Source organism: Mauremys mutica, chromosome 19 (genome assembly GCF_020497125.1).
Source record: "Mauremys mutica isolate MM-2020 ecotype Southern chromosome 19, ASM2049712v1, whole genome shotgun sequence".
Classification (NCBI taxonomy): Eukaryota; Metazoa; Chordata; order Testudines; family Geoemydidae; genus Mauremys; species Mauremys mutica.
This window is the reverse complement of record NC_059090.1, coordinates 23,421,266-23,443,150: the sequence shown is the minus strand read 5'-3', so window position 1 is coordinate 23,443,150 and position 21,885 is coordinate 23,421,266. Positions and strand designations below refer to the sequence as shown.

At 47.0% G+C, this 21,885-nt stretch overlaps 1 protein-coding gene across 7 annotated transcripts in view; it reads left to right on the top strand.

Annotated features, from left to right (window-relative positions):
* The window catches only part of LOC123353196 (transient receptor potential cation channel subfamily V member 2-like), a 41,054-nt gene extending 19,169 nt beyond the window's left edge, over positions 1-21,885 (top strand). The window contains exons 1-18 of one of the 7 annotated variants that reach the window (XM_044994130.1): positions 1,254-1,749; positions 2,156-2,325; positions 2,762-2,820; positions 3,989-4,253; positions 4,668-4,801; positions 5,369-5,521; positions 6,443-6,583; positions 7,101-7,399; positions 7,832-8,008; positions 8,484-8,642; positions 8,771-8,866; positions 9,401-9,471; positions 14,654-14,819; positions 16,943-17,009; positions 17,097-17,404; positions 18,710-18,831; positions 20,188-20,282; positions 21,166-21,885. In XM_044994130.1, coding sequence (XP_044850065.1) covers positions 4,033-4,253; positions 4,668-4,801; positions 5,369-5,521; positions 6,443-6,583; positions 7,101-7,399; positions 7,832-8,008; positions 8,484-8,642; positions 8,771-8,866; positions 9,401-9,471; positions 14,654-14,819; positions 16,943-17,009; positions 17,097-17,404; positions 18,710-18,831; positions 20,188-20,282; positions 21,166-21,257 — 2,301 coding nt within the window. In that variant the 5' untranslated portion in view covers positions 1,254-1,749; positions 2,156-2,325; positions 2,762-2,820; positions 3,989-4,032 and the 3' untranslated portion in view covers positions 21,258-21,885. Of the gene's footprint in view, positions 1-1,253; positions 1,772-1,836; positions 2,326-2,761; positions 2,821-3,988; positions 4,254-4,664; positions 4,802-5,368; positions 5,522-6,442; positions 6,584-7,100; positions 7,400-7,831; positions 8,009-8,483; positions 8,643-8,770; positions 8,867-9,400; positions 9,472-14,653; positions 14,820-16,942; positions 17,010-17,096; positions 17,405-18,709; positions 18,832-20,187; positions 20,283-21,165 lie in introns of those variants that run through there. The other 6 variants (XM_044994124.1, XM_044994126.1, XM_044994128.1 and 3 more) reach the window with 6 other exon arrangements.

Genomic DNA, 21,885 nt, shown 5'->3' with positions numbered 1-21,885 from the left:
TCTCGATTTCATTGGGCCTCTGGCAGTGTTGGGTAATGAGAGAGCAGAATCTGAGCTGTGAGCTCAGTATCTTGCATGGCAATGCAGAATAGGGACCACTCAAGTTATTGGGCCTCAAGGGTGTTGTAGGCCCAGCTAAGCGGTGTGCTGATGTGGTTGGGGGGTGCTCTGAATGTCATCCTGCACCGACACTGCTGAAAATAATGGAGGTTACACTAACTGCAGAGGCTTTGACTCTGCTGTGGGAGGAGGAGAAAGAACTGAAGAGACCACGGGGCATTGGCTGAAGTGCTCTGCGACTGGTGAATGTGAAGTATACCATTGCTGGGAACTTACTGCTGGACTGATCAGGCTACGTGTACCACATATTCAGTTGCACTGGCAATTCTTGCATCAAAGGTTCCCTTAATAAGATGTCAACGGATGGAATTTCCCTTCTCATAGTAGGACCCCACTATCCCACAGACAGGGCAAGATATAGCCCACAAAGAAAAGACCACAGTCAGGATCTACCACCCTAATCTCGGATATGCAGCTCAGCATTTTCACTTCAGGTCTGGCTGTAATGAGTCAATGCAGACCATGTTGGAGAGAGGAATGGAACAAAATTCCCCATCTGCATTAGAGGAAGGAAGCTGAAAATGAATGATCAGTATGAAATCCTTCACCTGTGCATTAATTTTGGTTTTAAGAATACCTTCTCTAAGTTTTGCCAACTCGCCTCATTACTGCTTTGCAGCACCTCCAGCTGTTCCAGTCCTGGGTTCACCCACAGTGTAACTGCCACGCAGTGTAACTGCCCTGGCATGGCAGCTGGGTTCCCTATACATCATATTTTTGGAGTGGGAACTAGCGGTTGTCCCAGCACCTTGCTCTCCATCATGATGCAGCCAAGTTAGTCTTCCATCAAGAAGGAGCATGTAGATGAGATCAGAATTACAGCATCAGCTATCAACAATAAATAATTATTGCGTTGGGGTCTCTGACTATCTGCAAGGGGTCTTGTCCAGTGCTGCGTCTCTTGGGAGCAATGGCGCATTGAACTGTGCCGCTGACAACTGGAGCAACAGAGCCCTGCTCTTTAGAACTGGGATGCCTTTGTGCTATCCCTTGGGCTCGTGTTGTGCAGCTGATACTGTGAGTCTTTCTTGTTAACATTGTGGTTAAGCTGGTTCTTGTTTCATTCTGATCTGAGCCTTGCCACAGCTTGGGTATGTGAAGCTATGCGTGGAAAAACTGGCTTTCCTAGGAAGTGGGCTGGTGGTATACGTTTCCGTGACAACTTTGCTCATCTTGGGGCTGATCCCTAAGCCTTGTGACATACTCGTGGGGAAAACCACTGGCTACAGAAAGAGCGAAGATAAAATTTACGCACCTCCCATCAGACCTGAGCCTCCTGTGGTTGGTTGACAGCCTCAAAACTCTACCCCTCCACATGGGTAACCAGGAGTTAAGAATACAACTTGCAATGTACGGATTGAGTCAAACATTGCCAGTATAACTGCCCTCATTGGCTCTCTAATATGGATTTCTTTCTTACTGCAAAATCCATCTAGTCACTTCCTGCTCAAGCGCTTTGCTGCTCTTCCGTTATTCACTGAGTGGCTAGCCAGTGCAGAATCAATAGCTACTCCCTACAAGCAGTCTGGATTCCTCATAGGCACCAGCCAGGATTCCACCTAGGGATGCTCTTTCTCATCATCAGCATGCAGTAGTGAGTGCTAAAAGGAGCACCGTTTCTTTTGCAGTGTAAGATGAATCTTACCTCTGCGTAAGAGCTTTTTAAAATCTTCATTTCACTTTTGCACTCTCGCTAGTGATCACTGGCATTTGCCTGTGCACCGAGGGGCGGTCAGCCTCTGTAAGCTCATCTGGGACCTGTCTATCAGGGCAGCAGCATTTCTTGGGTAGAGCCCCTGCTCAGCATGTGTGCTGAGCTTTTAATTTGACTGCAGGTCTTGCTTTGTGCTGTGCAATTCAGAGTGGCTTGGTAGTTGACTAGCAGCCAGCTAAGGGGTGCCCCCCCAGCTTGAATAGACAGGGGAAAGCTCAGCTGGGGAGCAAAGAATGCCCTCTGGATTCTCCAGGGAGCCAGAAAGGGAGTGTATTTCTTGTAAGGTCTTTTTTAGGACACATTTTGCTTTTGTTTTTAAAGAAAACCTGAAATGCCTTCTGAGTAAATAGGACTGTACATCTTTAAAGCACCGAGAAGGGATGGAAACTGCAGCTGAGAGAGAATTCAGGAACAAGAAGCCACAAAAACGCAACCTGGGTGTGGTATGAATAATAAACACTTAGCTCTCTGAAGGCTTTGTGGCTGCCACAGTAAGTGTTTGTGGGGAGGGCATGAAGGGTGTGTAGGGGACTGTTTGTGGGTGCATAGGGGTGCTTGGCAATAGAATGGGGCCTAAGATGCATGACTGAAGCCCTATTACAACTTAAAATAAACTGGTTAATATAGACTTTCTTTGCATGTGCCTTTGCGTTTCTCTTGCTGTGAACTGCATGAAAATTGCTTTGTAAACATACACTGCCTAGATCTAAATAAGCCTCTCTGCATCCTAATCTAGAGCACGGTGCTTATACTGTGTTCCTGTGATGCTGCCCTGACAGAATAGGGAGCCTGGCTTTCCAACCCTGCAGCATGATATTCCTGAGGACCTGTTAACTCTTTGCAGACAGTGCATGTGCAGAAGGCACAATTGATAAAGGATGTTGTTTAGCTCGAATTGGTCATGGGTGTTTCCTTGCCTCCTTTTAGGCTCCTCTCAGTCATTTCCTCCTCTAGTGGATCAGTGTGTTCAGCGGGAGCTTGCACAGGTGGGTTCTGAGATCTAACCAGATATTTGTAAAGAGAGGGCTCAAAATGATGGAAAAAGAATACTGGAAATATTAGACTCTGGTAGGCAGGCCTGGTACTGTAATGGCTAGTGCTCAGCACTGCTGTACAGCAGATCTTGCTTCATTCTCCCTGGCTGGGAGCGCTGAGGCTGCACTGTGCTCAGGCCAGAGAGCAATAATTACCGGAATAGCTGCTGTACACGGTATGTGCATGTGCCCGGGTTGTTGATCAGAGGGTCAGAGCCCATGCGCTTGTGGATAGCAGTGGCTGGAGCATGCCACAGCTTTGAGGAGATGTTAGGCCATACACACTCATGCCCCAGTATGTGATGCAGCAGTGCACAAGGAACATACTGTGTGTTAGGCATGAGTTTACCCTGCAGATATATCCCCCTTTCCTACTTCCAAACAAAGAACTTGAGCAAACCTAACGCTCCCTTCCAATGAAGGCCTGTTGTTAATAATCTTATCTCATGGGGCCACTTGGTAGCTAGCCTTTACTGGGTACATTAAGACAAGAGCAATGGTGTCCGTGTCCTAAATGTTGCTATTCCTCCCCTTCCCGTATTGCTGAGTCCTAAGGGATTCCGTGCAGTACATTTTATCTAAGGACCCCATCTGTCAATAGCAGGTGAGGTAATCTCCAAATGGGACATGCTGCCAAGCACACCCTGCTGGTCTGTACCCGCTAAGCTGCTTTTACAACTTCTCTTTGGTTATTTCCCTGCCCCAAAGACTATTTAAGGCCTTGATCCTCCAATCTGATGGGTGCAGGCAAGCTCCTAGACCTGGGCAGAGTCCCACTGAAGTCAGCAGGTCTTTGACGGGACCCACCCACATAGATACAGTTGCAGGTACAGGCCCTTGAATGGTAAAAGTCTTTGGGGCAACGACTGTGCTACCTTCTCTGTCTGCACAGCACCGAGTAAACTCTAGGTGTTCAACAAGTAAATAACGACGTTTCACTGTGCAGATGCTACTAGACCGTAGGGATCCCTGGACAATGGTTTGGGAACCTCTAGGTCAGCCCTATGGGGAGCTCTGTTGTTTTGTGAGAGAAGGAAGGAGCAGGGTGGAGAAGGATGGACTGCAAGTGAGAGGGCTAATTCAGCTGCAATATCAAATGAATGCTCTCACTCTTTTGCAGATCTGGGAGCAACTTTGATGATCTGAAGCATCGTCCTACCAGACATGGATACCTCGTCCAAGAAGCCAGGCCTGTCACAGAACAGGCTGATAGGTTTGATCGAAACGGATGACAGCATCCAGGAAGGTAGATCTGCAACTGGTGAACAGGGAGAAAATAAAGGGAAGGAAAAACCACCCCTGGAGACTCCTTACAAGAAAGAGAGCAGTGACTTTGATCCAAAAATCATGATTAACTTGAATTATCGACCAGGACTTTCCAGCAAGTAAGTAATTGTGGGATTTGTCCTTGGGAAGCCTTCCATTACTAAGTGAAATTCAAGCTGGTGCCAGAAACTTTGCAAGAGAGTGAAAATGCATGCTTCCTGAGGGGGTGGTATGCAGATGGCGAGGGGTACATACTACCCCTTTCCCCCACACTCGGAGAGGGCACCTCTGTCTGGAACCAAAAGATGCTGAGGCCAATACAAACAAACAAACAAACAAAAAAAGGGGTTGGGAGAGTTAGCTCTCTCTTTGTTCTTTAACTTTAAAGAGTTTAATTCTTTCTTCTGCCAAACTGCCGTGCCCATCACTCTTCTTACAGTGAAACCATGGCAGCTCTCCCATCACGGGAGACTGGTACATAGTCTCTTGTGGAGTGTCTAAAATGTGGTTAACTCTTCACATTTCTCCAGTAGCCAAAAGGACCCAGATCGGTTTGATAGAGATCGACTCTTTGGCGCTGTCTCGAGGGGTAACCGAGAGGAGCTGAATGGTTTGCTTGAATACTTGAGCAGGACCTCTAAATTTCTCTCCGATTCAAGATACACAGGTAGATACAGGCTCAGTACTCTGGTGATTTAACACAGACATGCCTTGATAGTGGCCTGCATAGCTCAAAGGGTTTGTTGCTCACTTTGAATAAGCACCAAACCAAAAGTCTCTAGGCTCACAACTCCCCCTGCCCACAATACGTCCTTCCACCAAATCAAAAGTTTGGACTCTGAACCTCTTGCAGCCACAAACAAGAGTTGGTGTGGTCTAGGGCTAGAGCACAGGGGTCTGGGTGCTGCTCCCAGCTCCGCCACTGGCCTTATGTCAGGCAAATCGCTTCCTTTTCCCATGTCTGACTTTCTCCATCTGTGAAATGAAGATAATGATGCTTTTACCCACCTGTGTGCAAAGCACTTTGAGATCTGTGGATGTAAAATGCCAAGCAGTATGGTTTTTCTAAGCTCTTTGCTTCTAATGCAGGCTGGAAATACTGTGAGAAAGGGATTTTTAATTAATGTACTTAATGCTACATTGAAAGTTAAGTTCTGGGCAAGACGAAAGTGATGGTGCAGTCATGTACAAAGCACAATTATGCCCCTCTCTGTGCTGTCTTTCTCTCTACCAGATGCTGAAACGGGTAAGACCTGCTTAATGAAAGCCCTGCTGAATTTAAAAGATGGGACAAATGCCACTATCCCACTGTTGCTAGAAATAGACCAGAAGACTGAGAACCCAAGGCCACTTGTCAATGCTGCATGCACCAATAGTTACTATGCAGGTAAGTGTTCTCCAGGACTGCGTGTCTGACTTTGAGGTCAATAATCAGCAAGGCAGCAGCTATGGAAAATAATAGGAATTGGATGGATGCGTAATTGATAGTATGCTGGAGTTCTTCGTTTGTGGATTGCGTATACCGATGGCCTGAACACAGGAAAGGGAGCTGGGTATTTCTGAGTTCTAATTCTGTCTCTGATACCTGGAGCAAAAATCTGTCTGGGAATTAGTCCTGCTTTGAGCAGCGGGTTGGACTAGATGACTTCCTGAGGTCCCTTCCAACCCTGATATTCTATGATTTTACCTACTTTCTGGCCTTGAGCAATTCACTTAACCTCTCTGTGCCTCGGTTCTCTCATCTGAGAAATGGGGGTAATACTGGCTTATATACTCAGGATTATGGTGAGGTTCTGATGTTAAGGTTTGTAAAGTGCTTTGGAGAAGGAAAAAGATTATGTAGTATTATTCAGTGAAAACATGTTACATTTAAGAAATGAATGAGTTCTGCCAAGTAGATTTATCCGTTTAACGGCAAATTTCTAAAGAAACATACCCCTGTGTGCATGTATATTACCTCTATCTTTCTAGATCATTAGTACTCCTTCATGGTCAGATCTGAGATCTTATCGTAGCTCTAAGAGAAATTACACTGTTCAGCTCCTCATAGTCTTGGGGGAGTTTGTGTCTGACAGCTCATGTGCTCGGTGTCCAAATTGCATTCCCAGTGGTCGCTGTTGCAAAGTCAGCATTTGCCACCAGTTCCCTGCACACAGTATGTCTGGGAGGCCATGATTATTTTACCATATTGACAGTATTGATGTGGGTGATTTTATATGTTGGTGGGGTTTTCTGGAAAGGCCTTTCCTGCTCCATCTGTCCCTGGCTCAATCACAACAAACTCTGACTGTAATGCCTGTTTCCTTAGGACAGACTGCACTCCACATTGCCATAGAGAAGAGGCACCTAGATTTAGTGAAACTCTTGGTAGAGAATGGAGCCGACGTCCACGCCAGAGCCCATGGTGAATTCTTCAGGAAGAAGAAAGAAGGAGTGTGTTTTTATTTTGGTAAGCTAGCATTGCAGGCTCCAGCTTGCTATCTGGGAACCCTGCAGTATGTGGAGACACTGTCTCATCCTGCGTTTGCCACTCCATGCATTTGGTGTAATCTCTTCCATCCCATAACTCCAGGTGTCCCATCCTGCTGGGATAGCTAAACCTCTTCACCAGACTGAGCTCTCCTGTGAACAAGCGGTGCTTGCCTCCTGCTGTTCAGTTGTGTGCACTTGTCCCTGTCTAGGGACATGGGACTGCTTCAGATCTCCCACGTGTGGACTAAGCCCAAAAATAGATGGAGGGACTGGGTGCAGCCAAAGTCTGGCAAAGTGGTCCAGCCGCTCCCAGAAGTAGCGAGGGATTGTTTTTCTGTACCAATTAACTACAAAACATCCAAGCCTGAATACAGAGATTCAGCAAGAAAAAGCCCACCACTGTTACAGTAACAAGACTCTGCAGACTAAGATAAATAAATGTTCTTTCTAAACTACTTTTTTATTTTTTTCAAACCCTGCCTCCATCTTTCCAGGTGAACTTCCCCTCTCCTTGGCGGCCTGCACCAACCAGTTTGATGTGATAAAATACCTCCTTGATAACCCCTACCAGAAAGCCAGGCTCCAGGAACAGGATTCCCTGGGCAACACAGTTCTCCATGCCCTGGTGATGATCGCAGATGACACCAAGCAGAATACCGAGTTAGTGTGCAAGATGTATGATGAGATCTTAAAGGCAGGCACCAAGATTAACCCAGCAGAGAAGCTCGAGGAGATAGTGAACCGGGCTGGGTTAACGCCACTGAAACTGGCTGCCAAGAAGGGCAAAGTAGAGGTAAACGCCACAAGAGTGATTCTCTGGGCATGGCTAGAAATAGTGAGGACAGTGGAGTGAGTCCCCTGCCTAGAGGCTGGGTCTGATGTACATGCATCCTACGTTACTGTACATGAGACTCTTCAGGAGTGCCACTGCAGGAGGCATGAAGAAACCCTCTTCCAGACCCTCTCGTTAGGAACTGTGCTGATGTGATCACAGATGGGAGCACCTGGGCTGGGCTGAGAGTTGTTACTCGTTTGACAGAGCTTATAGAAGCTGTGCTTAGTTTGCCTCAAGTTCTTGGCCAGATCATATATATGACCAAGGACATATCTGCAAAATGTATGCAGGAAGCAGGGTTACAGGTTTGAAGACAACTCAGGTACGCTGGGAATTTAATTTTACATCCTAATGTATAATTAGTATAATAAACATAAACTTTCCCTTCAGATCTTCAGACACATTCTCCAAAGAGAGATCAAGGATCCAGAGTACTGGCACCTGTCTCGCAAGTTCACTGAATGGACCTATGGACCCGTCCATGTATCTCTCTATGACTTGTCCTCTGTAGATAGTTGTGAGAAAAACTCTGTGCTGGAGATCCTTGCTGAGAGCAGTGACACACCAGTGAGTCCTGAGAATTTATTTAAAATCAAATACAGAATGTCTTTGTCCAGTTTTTTATAGTGTTGTCATAAATTATGTAAATCATGTAGATTAATTTGACATTTCAGATTGTTTTATTTTAGGGAAATAAAATGTGTGAATTTGTTCATTATTAATGATGAGGATTTTACATATATGGTTAATGTTATTAAACCCCTTCAGATTTGTTGCTAATCTGCAATAAGGAAGGAGTTTGAGACATTTATATTCTGTTCCCTGGCGTGGAGCAGTGACTTAGCCTGGATCTCTCCAAATACAGGGCTATAGGACGCAGGCAGTATCCAAGTCCAATAGGATGCCAGCGTCCTTTCATGCTGAGAGTCTGATGAAATAGACATGCAGGGCTTCTGGCCACTGAATTCCAACACTGGATCAAGAAGGCTTTATGGTGATTCTGGATCCTTGATGACATGTTATTTTTTCTTCCTCACCCTAGAATCGATACAAGATGGTGGTTTTGGAGCCACTGAACAAGCTGCTTCAGCACAAATGGGACACATTTGCTGCCAGGAGATTTTACTTGAGTTTTTTCTGTTATTTTATATTCATGGCCATCTTCACGGTCCTTGCTTACCATCGTCCCCTGCAGTTACAGGTAGGACTGGCTTACTTGGATGGGGTGGAGTGAACTTGAATGCTGGGGCTATGGTTTAAGAGGTTTAAAGGGCTTTGGGTGGCTACAGCTCCTGCTGCTGTCTTCATATTCTTGTTTTTATCTCGCAGTCTCCATTTCGAGCAGAGTTCACAGCTATTGGCTTCTTGCAGCTCACTGGACAGATCGTTGTTTTCCTGGGAGGCTTTTATCTCATAATTGCTCAGGTACAAAGATTTCTAACCTATCTGCTCTGAAATAAAACAACCATCCCCATGGCATTGGTACACCACTCTTATTTATTTCCATAATACCATAAATGTGCACAAAGCTTCACAGATAAATGGAAGGAGAGGTTCCTGCCATCAGGTGCTTGCAATATAAGCAGGATATAGCAAGCAAAGGATGACAGAAAGGGAGGATTTGTAAGATGGGCACAATGTAAAAGATCACAAGAGGGGTTTTGTGTTACACAATAGTAAATATACATTAATTATTGGATACACTATATTAAAAAGACACATACAAGATCTATGGCTCAGTTACTATTTCTTTATTGGGTTTCTGTTACCAGGAGCCCTTTTCCATCTCTGAAGAGGGATGGTCTGAATTTTTCTGTCATTGGAGCAAATGATATAAATAAAAAGGCTATGAAGAAACCGTTCACTGTGCAGTAGATTATTATCCCAGCAGAGAATAGACTCAGACGTGTCTTGCTGCGTTAACGAACTGTCCCTGTTGATTTCTCTCTTTTTGGATAGATTCTGTACTTTTTGAGGAGATGGCGGAGCCTGAAGAACGTGTTCTCTGATGGCTGCATTGAGGTCTTTCTGTACGTTCTTTAGGTTGTGGGAAATGAAAGTTAATGTGAAATCAAACCTCTGTTAAGAGGCAGCTGAGCTAGCACAAGGTAGCTAGGTGGGTGGTGAGCAGAAATGACCCATTCTCACACATAGCTTGTTCTGCTGCTATGTCATCTTTCCAACCAACTCTTTGCTGGTTTCTTCCACCACTTGCCTCTTGTCATAATCCTAGATTGTGAGCTCTCTGGGTCAGGGACTGTCTTTCGCTTTTTTTCATTTGAACCGTGCCTTCTGCAATAGAGCCTTGACCCTTGGTTGGGGCATCTAGGTGCTACTGTAATACAGATGATAGTAATATGAACTTCTTCTTTGAGTGCTTGCTCATATCTATTCCAGTTAAGTGCGCACGCTGCATGCACGGATGTCGGAAGATTTTTCCCTAGCAGCTACCCATCGGGCTGGCTGTGGGGCCCCCTGGAGTGGCACCTATATGGCGCTCTATGTATGACGCTGCCAGCCCGACCCCACTTCAGTTCCTTCTTACCACCTGTGACAGTTGTTGGAACAGCGGTCTCTTGTTATCAAGTGCTCCACTACTCCCTAGCTTTCTCTTATCTTTGTACAGAGTTACCTTTGTTAGTTAATTGTTAGTAATTATCTTAGTGTTAAGTGTAGCATAGTAGTTGGGGGCGTCCTTCCCTTCAACGACTGCCTTGCGGGGCTCCGGGGCATGCTGTCCCAGGGCTTCCAACCCTGCAGTTCTTGCAGCAAGCCCATGCCCACGAATCAGCTTGCAATCCTCGGTAGATAGAATTATAACTTGTGGTCTGTGGTCCTTAAGTTCCAAGAACAACTCCCATCCAAGGCTTGTGCAGAACTGGGAGCCATTGCCAAGGAGGGCAGGTTAGTAGCTCGCACCTCCCTCCAGGGTTCTGTCGATGCCGCAGACACAGCAGCACGCACTTTGGCATCTGGCATCACCATGCGTTGGAACACCTGGCTCCAGTCATCGGGTCTTCCACCTGAAGTGCAACACACTATCCACGATCTTCCCTTTGATGGCCAAGGCCTATTCGCCGAGCAAACTGATTCCCGGCTGCATATCTTGAAAGACACAAGAAACACTATTAAATCAACTCAAAGAAAGCCGTTTAAACCTCAGCCAACCCAACAGCACCCTTTCCCGCCTAGACCCAAGCCCCCTCTGGGTCCTAAGCGCCCACTTTGAAAGCATGCTTGAGGATGGACTACCAGTTCACAACCCAGACAGCTACCCCTTTTTGAACTGCCTACCCTGTTTCTACCATGCCTGGTCCCTCATTACATCGGACGTTGGGTCCTTCGCACGGTAGAGGCGGGATATTCTATCCACTTCCATTCCTCTCCACCCTCCTTCCCTGTCCCTTTTCAGGGACCCTTCTCACAAGCAACTTCTCACCCAAGAGGTATAAGCACTCCTCGCCCTAGGAGCAGTGGAGGAAGTGCCTCGTGAGCTCAGGGGCAAGGGATTCTACTTGCGTTACTTCCTCGTCCCCAAGGCAAAAGGAGGCCTAAGGTCCATCTTGGACCTCAGGGAGCTCAACAAGCAGATCATCAACCTGAAGTTCCACATGGTCTCCTTGGGCACAATTATTCCCTCACTGGGTCCGGGAGACTGGTATGCCACCCTCGATATGAAAGACACTTACTTTCACATCTGGATTATCCTGCCCCACAGACGTTTTCTCCATTTCGTGGTGCACAAGACGCACTATCAGTTCACAGCCCTTCTGTTCGGCTTGTGCACAGCCCCCCGCATCTTCACCAAATGTATGGCGGTCGTGGCAGCTTTTCTTCGCTGACATGATGTGCACGTGATCCCGTACCTCGACGACTGGCTCATACGGGGCCAGTCTCATCAACAAGTTCAATCTCAGGTACAAATGGTCACGGACACGTTCAATCACTTGGGCATCTTGCTGAACATCAGCAAGTCTGTCCTCTCCCCAACCCAGACAATAGAGTTTATCGGGGCAGTCCTGGACGCAAACCAAGCATGGGCTTTCCTCCCAGAGGCCCGGCGTCTAGTTCTGGCAAACATAATCACCAGTCTTTGCAGATTTCCCACCACCAGTGCCTCAAGTTGCTGGGTCACGTGGCATCCTGCACCTACGTGGTGCAACACGCCAGACTAAGACTCAGGCCCTTACAGATGTGGTTAGCGTCTGTGTATTGACCAGGCCGCGACAATCTAGATATGGTGCTCACGGTCCCAAGCCACACGCTCAACTCCCTGTACTGGTGGCTGGATCCCCATATGGTGGGTGCCGGGGTCCCGTTCCATCCTCCTCAACCCACCCTGACTCTGGTTACAGACGCATCTGCGCTGGGATGGGGAGCACACCTTGGGAACCTGACAGCACAGAGTTTATGGCATGAAAATGAGCTAACCCTGCATATCAATATCAAGGAACTCAGGGTGATCCACCTCACATGCCAAGAGTTCCTTCCCCACTTACAAGACCGCTGTGTGGCAGTCCTGACAGACAACACCACGACCATGTTTTATCTGAACAAACAAGGCGGAGCCCAGTCATCTCTGCTTTGCCAAGAAGCCCTTCTTCTGTGGGAATTCTGTTTTAGCCCACTCCATCACTCTTCAAGCTTCATATCTGCTGGGTGTTTAAAACGTACTGGTGGACAGTTTGAGCAGACGCTTCCTTACGCATGAATGGTCGATTCGTCCGGACATCATTCACCCTGTTTTGTGCATCTGGAGGTTTCCCCGAATTGACCTGTTCGCTTCGCGGATCAACAAGGAGTGCCTTCTGCTCCTTCCGAGGCCACAGCCCAGGTGCGATTGCCGGCACCTTCCTGATCACGTGGTCTGGCCAACTACTTTAAACCTTCCCGCCATTTCCGCTGGTCCACAGGGTGCTCCTCAAGGTCCGCTGGGACAAGGCAGATGTCATACTGGTGGCTCCTGCCTGGCCCCGTCAATGCTGGTACCCCATCCTGTTGGGTCTGTTGATACGGGCTTCCCTGCGCTTACCTCTCAGCCCCAACCTCATCTCACAGAAACATGGTTGTCTCCTGCACCCGGACCTTCAGTCACTCCACCTCATGATCTGGAGGATCTCTGGTTGAACCAAGCTGAGTGTGCCTGTTCAGACTCAGTAAGTCAGGTGCTCCTGGAAAGCTGCAAGCCTTCTACTAGACTTACTTACAAAGCTAAATGGAAAAGGTTTTCCATCTGGTGCGCTCAGCGGCAGGTGCCCCCACTCCAAGCTTCAGTCCCATGCAGCCTGGACTACCTGAAGGACCAACACCTAGTCTTTGGTTCCCTTAAGGTTCACCTCGCAGCCATTTCGGCATTCCACCCTGGAGTGGCCGGGCGCTCAGTGTTTGCACATCCAGTCGTGCGGCGCTTCCTGAAAGGCTTGGAAAAAATCCATCCCCCGACGAAGCTGCCCGTGCCAGCCTGGGACCTTAACCTGGTTCTTTCCTACCTTATGGGTCCTCCTTTTGAGCCGCTGGCCTTCTGCCTGTCTCCTCTACCTTTCCTGGAAGGTCGCCTTCCTAGTGGCCATCACTTCGGCTCGTCGAATTTCTGAACTACGGGCTCTCACGTGTGAACCGCCCTATACCATCTTTCATAAGGATAAAGTTCAGCTGAGACCTCACCCAGCCTTCCAGCCGAAAGTGGTATCCTGTTTCCATGTAAGCCAGGACATTTTCCTGCTGGTATTTTACCCGAAACCACATGCCGACCTTCGGGAACAACGCCTACACTCACTAGATGTTAGAAGGGTGCTCACCCCTGTATAGATTGCACAAAGCCATTTTGCAAGACGACCCAGTTGTTCGTCGCTGTCGCGGAACAGATGAAAGGCACAGCGGTCTCTTCACAGCGGATATCGTCATGGATTACCACGTGTATCTGTACCTGCTACAACCTGGCAAATGTCCCTCTGCCTGCTGTCACGGCTCACTCCACGAGATCTCAGGCATCGTCAGCGGCCTTTCTGGCAAACGTTTCCCTCCAAGAGATCTGCAGTGCTGCCACATGGGCCTCAGTGCACACCTTCACATCGCACTACGCCATCGTCCAACACTCTCGAGACGATGCAGCCTTCGGCAGGGCAATTCTTCAGTCTGCAATACCTTGACTCCGACCCCACCTCCGAGGTAAGGCTTGGGAGTGACCTAACTGGAATAGATATGAGCAAGCACTCGAAGAAGAAAAAATGGTTACTCACCTTTCTGTAACTGTTGTTCTTCGAGATGTGTTGCTCATATCTATTCCATTCCCCCCCGCCACCTTCCCCTCTGTTGGAGTAGCCGGCACAAAAGAACTGAAGTGGGGTTGGGCTGGCAGGGTCATATATAGAGCGCCATATCGACGCCACTCCAGGGGGCTCCACAGCCGGCCCGATGGGTAGCTGCTAGGGAAGAAGTTTCCGACATCCGTGCACGTGGCGTGCGCACCTAACTGGAATGGATATGAGCAACACATCTCAAAGAACAACAGTTACAGAAAGGTGAGTAACCATTTTTCATATGTGGAATTGCTCATTTAGTGACTGGGATTTGGCCAGGTGGCCTAGTGGACAGAGTACTGGACTGGGACTCAGGAGCCCATTTCTGGCTCCACCAGTGGCTCCCCTTGAAGTCATGGCCTTGGGCATTACATTTCGTCTTCCTGTGCCTCTGTTTCCCAGTCTGTAAAATGGGGATAATACACTGACCTCCATTTGTAAAGCACATTGAGATCAATAGTTGAAGAGCACTATATGAGAGCGAGGTGTTTTTGTTAAGGGGAAGAGACTTTATAGTTTTTGTGTGTGTGTATTTCTATATGTGATGGGTCTGATTCTCTCCATTTTTATACCAGTTTCACACATGTAACTCCACTGAAATCAGGCCTGGTGTATGTGAATGTATCTGGTGGAAAAGAGATGAGAGTCAGGCCCAGTATCTCTGAGATTTTCCATAATGTGAACTTTGCTAACGTCTAATGAATCTACAATATATTTGTGCAGAAAGTAGGTTACAGATGGATTTAGATACTAACTCACCTATAACTACAGGGTCTGACTAGCTGCCACTTTATACCCCATTGGGTAATGCTGCAAGATGCAGCTGGCTTTGCCCAGTGTGGCACAAAAAGGATTTGGCACTGAGACTTTCAGCTCACTGTGTGACTATGATTGCTTCCTCCCCTTCCCCCAGCTTGCTCCAGGCATTCTCGCTGCTGCTTTCAGCTGTGCTATATATTGTGGGTTCAGAAGACTATGTGCCGACAATGGTATTCTCCTTACTGCTGGGATGGGTGAACATGCTGTACTACACTCGGGGCTTCCAGTGGACTGGGATCTATTGTGTCATGATACAGAAGGTCAGTATGGAGAAACACCCTGTAAGAGATGCTCAGGGACACGAGGCATTGTCCAAATGCTGCAGTTACTGTGGTCCTGTCAGGACCATCACAAACATGCAGGAGCTAATACGTAGGCTGTGGCCACTGAAATTCCATGCCGTTGGAGTATATGTATTCTCTTGGGGGAGGTGGAATGCTGCATGAGGCAGACGACTAGCTCAGTTTGCAGCAGGTTTTCAAATACTGGCTCAGGTCACAAATAAAAATGAGTTTGTTGGGACTCATCTTGGTCCCCCCAGAGCAGCCTGTCACAAAAAAAAATCCCCCAAAACTAAAACACAACACAAAACACAGAGTGGCAGTCTGTTCAGGAGATGTTTCCTAGCATTGGAAAGCCTGGATTGAGGCATATAAGCAGATTTGTGTGTGGTGCTCAGGATTGGAGAAGCATGTCAGAGATGAGGTAAGGAAACTGTTTCTGTTCTTGTTTCATTTAAATTAAGATGGTTAAAAGCAGCATTTTTCTTCTGCAGAGTAAAGTTTCAAAGCTGTATTAAGTCAATGTTCAGCTGTAAACTTTTGAAAGAACCACCATAACATTTTGTTCAGTTACAAACATTTCAGGGGTATGAACAGTTCCATTCCGGAGGTGTTCGTAACTCTGAGGTTGTACTGTATGTCTTATTCAACCTTTGAAGAGAGCAGGGTCTGAAGGAAAGAACTTAGGGCTGGGAGCCAGGAACTCCTGAGTTCTGAGCTCAACACTGTTACCTTATTGCTGTGTAACCTTGAGCAAGTCTCTCACCCTTTTATATCTGCACTGCCTCTGTGATGCTTTCTCGGGGCACTCAGGCCCGAGAGTCATCTTGTTACCCCCTGCCTCAGGGGGAGAAAAACTTGCTGCTGCTAAACTGGGTGCTGGCTCCCTGACACCCCAGTCTCTTAGACACCCAAACAATCTGCCCAGAACTCTGCCAGCCTTTACTCTGCATTGCAGTCCCCGAACACCTCAGAAGAGTCTCCCTGTGGTGTCCAGCCCCTGTCACTGGACATTCACAGTAATTACCAAGACCATTGCCTCCAGAGAGACCACGTATCCACCAGCTTGCTTGGTTCAGCTGAGGATGCACTCTTTACTTAATATCACAGTCCTGAGATGAATTTATAATAAAAAGAAAAAGTGTATTTACAAAGAACAGAGAATCACAGATTCAAGTGAGCAAGAACTATGGAAACAGAGATGGTTATAATAAATCAGAAGCATAACACGCATCTAAGAGACTAATATAACCTTGACAGGCTGCTCTCCTGTATCTCAAAACATTTCTCGCCCTCAAAGACCTTATGCAGAGTTTGCTGATCTTCATTCAATTTAGGATCCAGGTTGTTGTGAACCACCCCCTTCCTCCAAGGATGTTCCTAAGTGAAATAGATCACAAAATATCATTTTTTCTCTCTTCAAAGTTTGTCGTTGTTTCTAGAGACAGGAAAACCCCTGGTGCTCAGATTCCTGTGTGCTCTCCCCTGTTGGTTTCACTCCCTCCCGCCTCCAGTCAACTGTTGACTTCATATGCAAATAGCACTTCCTCTGTATTGGTTTCAAAATGCTTAGTTTACATTAGAGACAGGGTGGATAGGCCGATCTACGTCGCTTTGTCTGGTGAAAGCTGCTTATCAACCCTGCCTGGAACACAGATTCTAAAAATATTTTCTGTATATACATACAGCTTTTAAAATAACACCTATACTTGCATCTCTCAATGCTTATGATGACCAGTATGGCGTAAGCTTTCCTTTGGTCCCTCACAACATTCTTTATAGATAAATATGATGACAGCAATGAGTTAGGTGTACTGAGTTTGTCAGGCCTGATAGGTGTTGGTGACTCAGAGCAGTGAACCACCAGTGGGCCTCTGTATCACATCCTCATCTATTGAATGGGAGTAAAACTACTTCCTGAACTGCCTCCCTTGCGAGGGACTGTGGGGATTAATGAGTTAATGTTGCCAGAGCTGATGCAGAGCCAAATATCATTATTTGATAGGTGCGCTAGTTTCCTGTTTTCTTGGTGATTTTGTGCTGTATAAACCTCATGTGAGGTTATTGGTGATTTATAACACTGCCTTTTGCTCTGTCTCCAGACTATCCTGAGGGACCTGCTACGCTTCCTTGTGGTTTACGTGATCTTCCTCTTTGGCTTTGCGGCAGGTGAGGATTGACTCAGCACCGTGTTACAGGCAGACCTGCCAGGAGGGGACTTGCCGAGAAACATTCATTGTTCTGCTTTTGTTACAGCTCTGGTCACCCTCACAGGGGATGCCCCTCCGGCTTCCCAGAACAAGTCTGTTACCCCGGAGGATGGCGATAAAGGCCACGTTGAGTACAGTGGGCTGCTGAGCACCTCCTTGCAGCTCTTCAAGTTCACCATCGGCATGGGGGACCTGGAGTTCCAGGAGCATGTGAAATTCAAATACTTTGTCATGCTGCTGCTGCTGCTGTTTGTGATCCTGACCTACATCCTCCTGCTCAACATGCTGATCGCCCTCATGAGCGAGACTGTCACCAATGTCTCTGGTTACAGCAAGAGCGTCTGGAAGCTGCAGGTAAGTCTGTTGCGCCACTCACCTGGTCTCCAATATAGGCCTTATAACATATTATGCGCTAAATGTGGGCCTGTGGGAGCCATTTACAACACATTCTCTCCCGCTGTGCATGCACTGGGATATAAGATTTGACGCACGTTTTCGCTGAGCTCTAAAGTTCTATTTAAAGTAGTAAAAGTGTAATGCAATCTTTCTCTCTCCACATTTCTATAGTACCCATCACCCTAGTATCTAAAGTGCTGAGATATGTGCCTTCCAGATCTACTTGTAAAGACTGTGACCACCTTAATGGATGGGACTGTACCTGTTAAGTGGTGCTTTGTCACTTCCCTGCCTCTGGGAGGGAAGAGGAAGTGACGCTGCGCAAATGGTGCTTGTTGAGGGAAATTAACAGCTGAGTTTATGGGGAGATTTATTCCAACTCCTCAACCTGGGAGAGCTGATTCTGGTCTTCCAGAGGCTCCATGCAAGCAAGCTCTCCTTACAGATTGAGGGACAGCACCTTCAGCCAATAAAACACTGGATAAAACCCAACAGCATCACAATACACCTCTGCCTCAATATAACACGAATTTGGATATAACATGGTAAAGCAGTGCTCCGGGGGGCGGGGCTGCGCACTCTGGTGGATCAAAGCAAGTTCGATATAACGTGGTTTCACTTATAAAACAGTAAGATTTTTTGGCTCCCGAGGACAGCGTTATATCGAGGTAGAGGTGTACTTTCATTGGTTGAGCATACCCTGGAAGCAAAACCATGTTAGGAGACAGATGTTTAACCTTTTCGCAGTGTCATGCTTTTGTTACTTGAGATGTTTCTGTTCTTGTATGTGGGGCTCTGTTAAGATTTGTCTGTGTTTTATACCTTCTGTTGGCTTACCCTGGTTTGGAGGAATTTCTAATGTGGTTAGCAGCTCCTTCCATGACTGGTTGGTCATTGCCTGAACTAAGGAAGACCTTGTAAGGTGACACTAGGCAGCACAGGCTGTGCTTAGTCAGTCTGGGAGCTAGAGAGAACTACAGGATCTGTCAGAGTCCAAAATCCCCTTTTATACTGATGGCAACCCAGTCCTATCTTTTTCTCTGTCTAGAAAATTACAGTTTAGAGTAATTTCTTAAGCCCACAGGCCTAGGAGACGTTAGGGTATTTCCTGACAGCAGTAACAGAGCCAAGGAACATTCACAAAAGTGCCTTTCCAAGTCATGACATTTGGCGGATGGGGAAGACTTGATCAGAACTTAGGCTAGCTCAGAACATGGGTCGTGGCTGCACCAGTTACGCTCTAACATGGACTTGTATCCCCAGAGAGCCATTGCCATTCTGGAAATAGAGAAGTCCTGGCTGTGGTGCCCAAAAAGGAGGCAGAGATCTGGCTGCTTCTTGTCTGTGAGCCTTGATGATAAGAAAGATGAGAGATGGTGTTTCAGGTAAGATAGAAAGTGGAGGCAGCTTCCCACATTCTGAATTCTGTGTGCTGGCATTATGTGTGAATGGGGAAGCGTGGTTTGTTCATGCACATATATATATATATATGTGCATGTATATATATATGATATATATATATATATATATATATGTGCATATATATATATATGAGAAATGCACCTATGGATACTCGATTATCTAGGAGTGAGTAGGGTAATGTCTTGATTCCCCCCCCGCCCCCGTTTTTGTGTGTGTGTGGGTGGAAATCAAGACATTACCCTACTCACTCCTAGATAATCAAGTATCTGTAGGTGCACTTCTCATGCTCCCCCATCACCTTTGTATCTAGGCATCATGTAGTGCTGGTACTTCTACTGCCTGTGTTACAGCCAGGAGACTGTCATTCTCTCTTCCACTGCCCCTTTCTCCTGGAATGGGGCCCTTGGACCTGAAAGCTTGATCCTGAAAGGAAGCAGCTGAACTCAGTCTGAGTGGTTTCAGTCAGCTGCAGCACACAGCAGTGGAATTACCGAATCAAACTCCCCATGGCCTTGTCTATGCTAGTACTGTACTATTCCTAGCATTGGTTTTGGAGGCATGCGACTCCACTGATGTTAGCAATCCTGGATGCTGTGGTGTAATCAAGTCTCATGCATTTTCCTGACCTGTCATCTTGCGCTGCTCTGAGACGGTAAAAATGCTGGCAGCTCATCTACACTTGCGCTTCCACCGTTGCTACCAATGGTGGAGCTGTCCTGGTGCTAGACCAGCTGTGGGAAGACCACTAATGTCCACGTACCCTCAGTTTCCTGGCTGTGTGAATGCTGCTTGATAACACCTCTGCAACGTGCTAAGTGAACCACAAAGTGGCAGCACTCCCTTTGTTCATGTAAAGTGTGGGAGACTGGGACTGGGAATATCCCTTATCCTCATTCAACAGAGGGGGCCAGATCCAGAGCGCTCTGATAATGACAGCAGGACCTTACGGATTGCATTGTGTTACTCCATGCATAGAGACTTTTTGCTGCGGGAAAACTCCTTTAGTTAAGTGCGTCGCCCTTCCAGGCACTGGGGTGTTATTATTTAAACACTGGCACTGTTCACAACACAGAGGAAGAGACTAACGCACTCCACAGGACTTACTAGCTAAATAAGAACTCCCTTGGCAGCAAAGCCTTTTGTGGTACAGCCACTGCTGCTGTCATTAGTGCTGTGCTGTGCTGATGAGACCACCATCCGTCAGAATGGATGCCACTGAGATGCAGCCTTGGTATGCAGCTGTATGGTCAGAATGTTTTGCCCCCGTGCCTCATTGTCTACTGGCTGATGGGGGAAATTGTTCTATTTTCTGTCTCCAGAGTGGAGGAGATTAACTGGGCCAACTGGGAAAAGGAGCTGGGAGTCATCAAGGAGGATCCTGGGAACTCCAGAGCCTTGGAAATAGAATCCCTAGGTAAGACATCCCAGGGCTGAGCAGAGGATGTCAGCCCCTTTTCTACTACCTACTGGGCAAATGCTTTGTGCACTTTGCCTGTTATCTATTTGGTGGACTCTGTGTGCCAGAAATTTCAGCTGGGCTTGCCCTCACCCCCAGTACACCCAGTGAAACTGCTGTCTATCAAGTGTCCTGCAGCCTTGGCACCTTCATTTGTGATCGGCCAGCGCGCACAGTCTAAGTAGGTTTGGGTCTGTTCGGTACTTGAATGGTGGACACCTTAAGAAAAATAATGTTCTGTAGTAAGTGCTGTTAAAGATTCAGTTAAGTGCCTTCAAGTCCAAACTAAACCAATGACCCAGGTGTTTCCCTTTACAGGAAATGTAAAAATAAGGTCCAGACCCAAGGTGTTGCTAAAGGTCCCAGGGCACATTCAGCAAGAGTCGGGGTGTTCCCCTTGGCAAATTCTAACTTGTAGAATCACCTGCTACTTGCCTGAACATCCTCTTCATGTTCAAGTGGATACAGTCGTTCCCCCCCCCCCCCGGTCCTAAGCTGTGGTGCACCGTTACTCTGCAGGGTTAAGCAGCCCTACACTGAAAACAGAGATTTGTTCCTTTCAATGAAAATATACTGTTTGCTTTAATCCGCCAGGTCTTGTGTAGTAGCCCCATCAGGATTAACCCGACCCTTTCACTGTTACATCTTTGGTTGGTCTCCAGCTGCTGGCCTAGAGGGAGTGGGATGGGGAAGTTTACAGCACTTCAAAAATGCCTCAAATAGAATTTTTTTAGTTTTCAGTAAATCTGCAATAGCCCCAGGACCGGCTCAATACCCTCCTCCTTACCTTTGTCATCTCCCTGCTAACTAAGGGCCACCATTGTTCTGTCTCCTGTTACAGTGAAGAAAGTGCGGGACAGGATGTCACGGGAGCAGGCAAACTCAGCAGCACTGGAGGAGCAGTTGCCATTACATCCATTAGCCAGTGACTGAGATGAGGCCACCAGAAGAGGACAAGCCAAGAGACTGTAGCATGTTCTCGGCATTGGATCCTGTTGTTGCTCCCATCCCAATGAATTCTTCATTCTATGGTGCCACTAATATTGAGATGGAAAAGTAATCAGTATTAACATGTCTCATCAAAGACTGTGTTTCAGTCTGTTGCTTTTATGCATACAAAGTATTTCCTTTGAAGAAATCATTTCTGTTCAACTTCTTCTGCCTGCCTACAATGCTTAAAAAGAGGATGTGTGTGTGAGAGAGATTGGGGGTGTGTATCCTGGATGGGATGGCTTTGTAATCTAGGCCTCAGGTTTGAAATTTCTCACTGGAAGCCTGGGTTAAACTTTCAGCTGGATCAATTTAGCCCTTCATGCTGATGAGACAGAAAAATTTAGTTCCATGCAGCTCAATGTGTGTAGATTTTTTGGATGATACTTTTCCAAACACAGGCCCTGTGTGCTGACAGCATAAGATACCATGTACTTTGTATGAGAACAGAAGTTTGTCCTAGTGTTTGTGGCCAAAAATATTTTCCCTTCTGCACTGTTATCCTCAGTCTCATATGTGACTGCATTTCAGGCAATCTGTCTGGGAAGTGCTTTGGAATTAAAGGTGCATA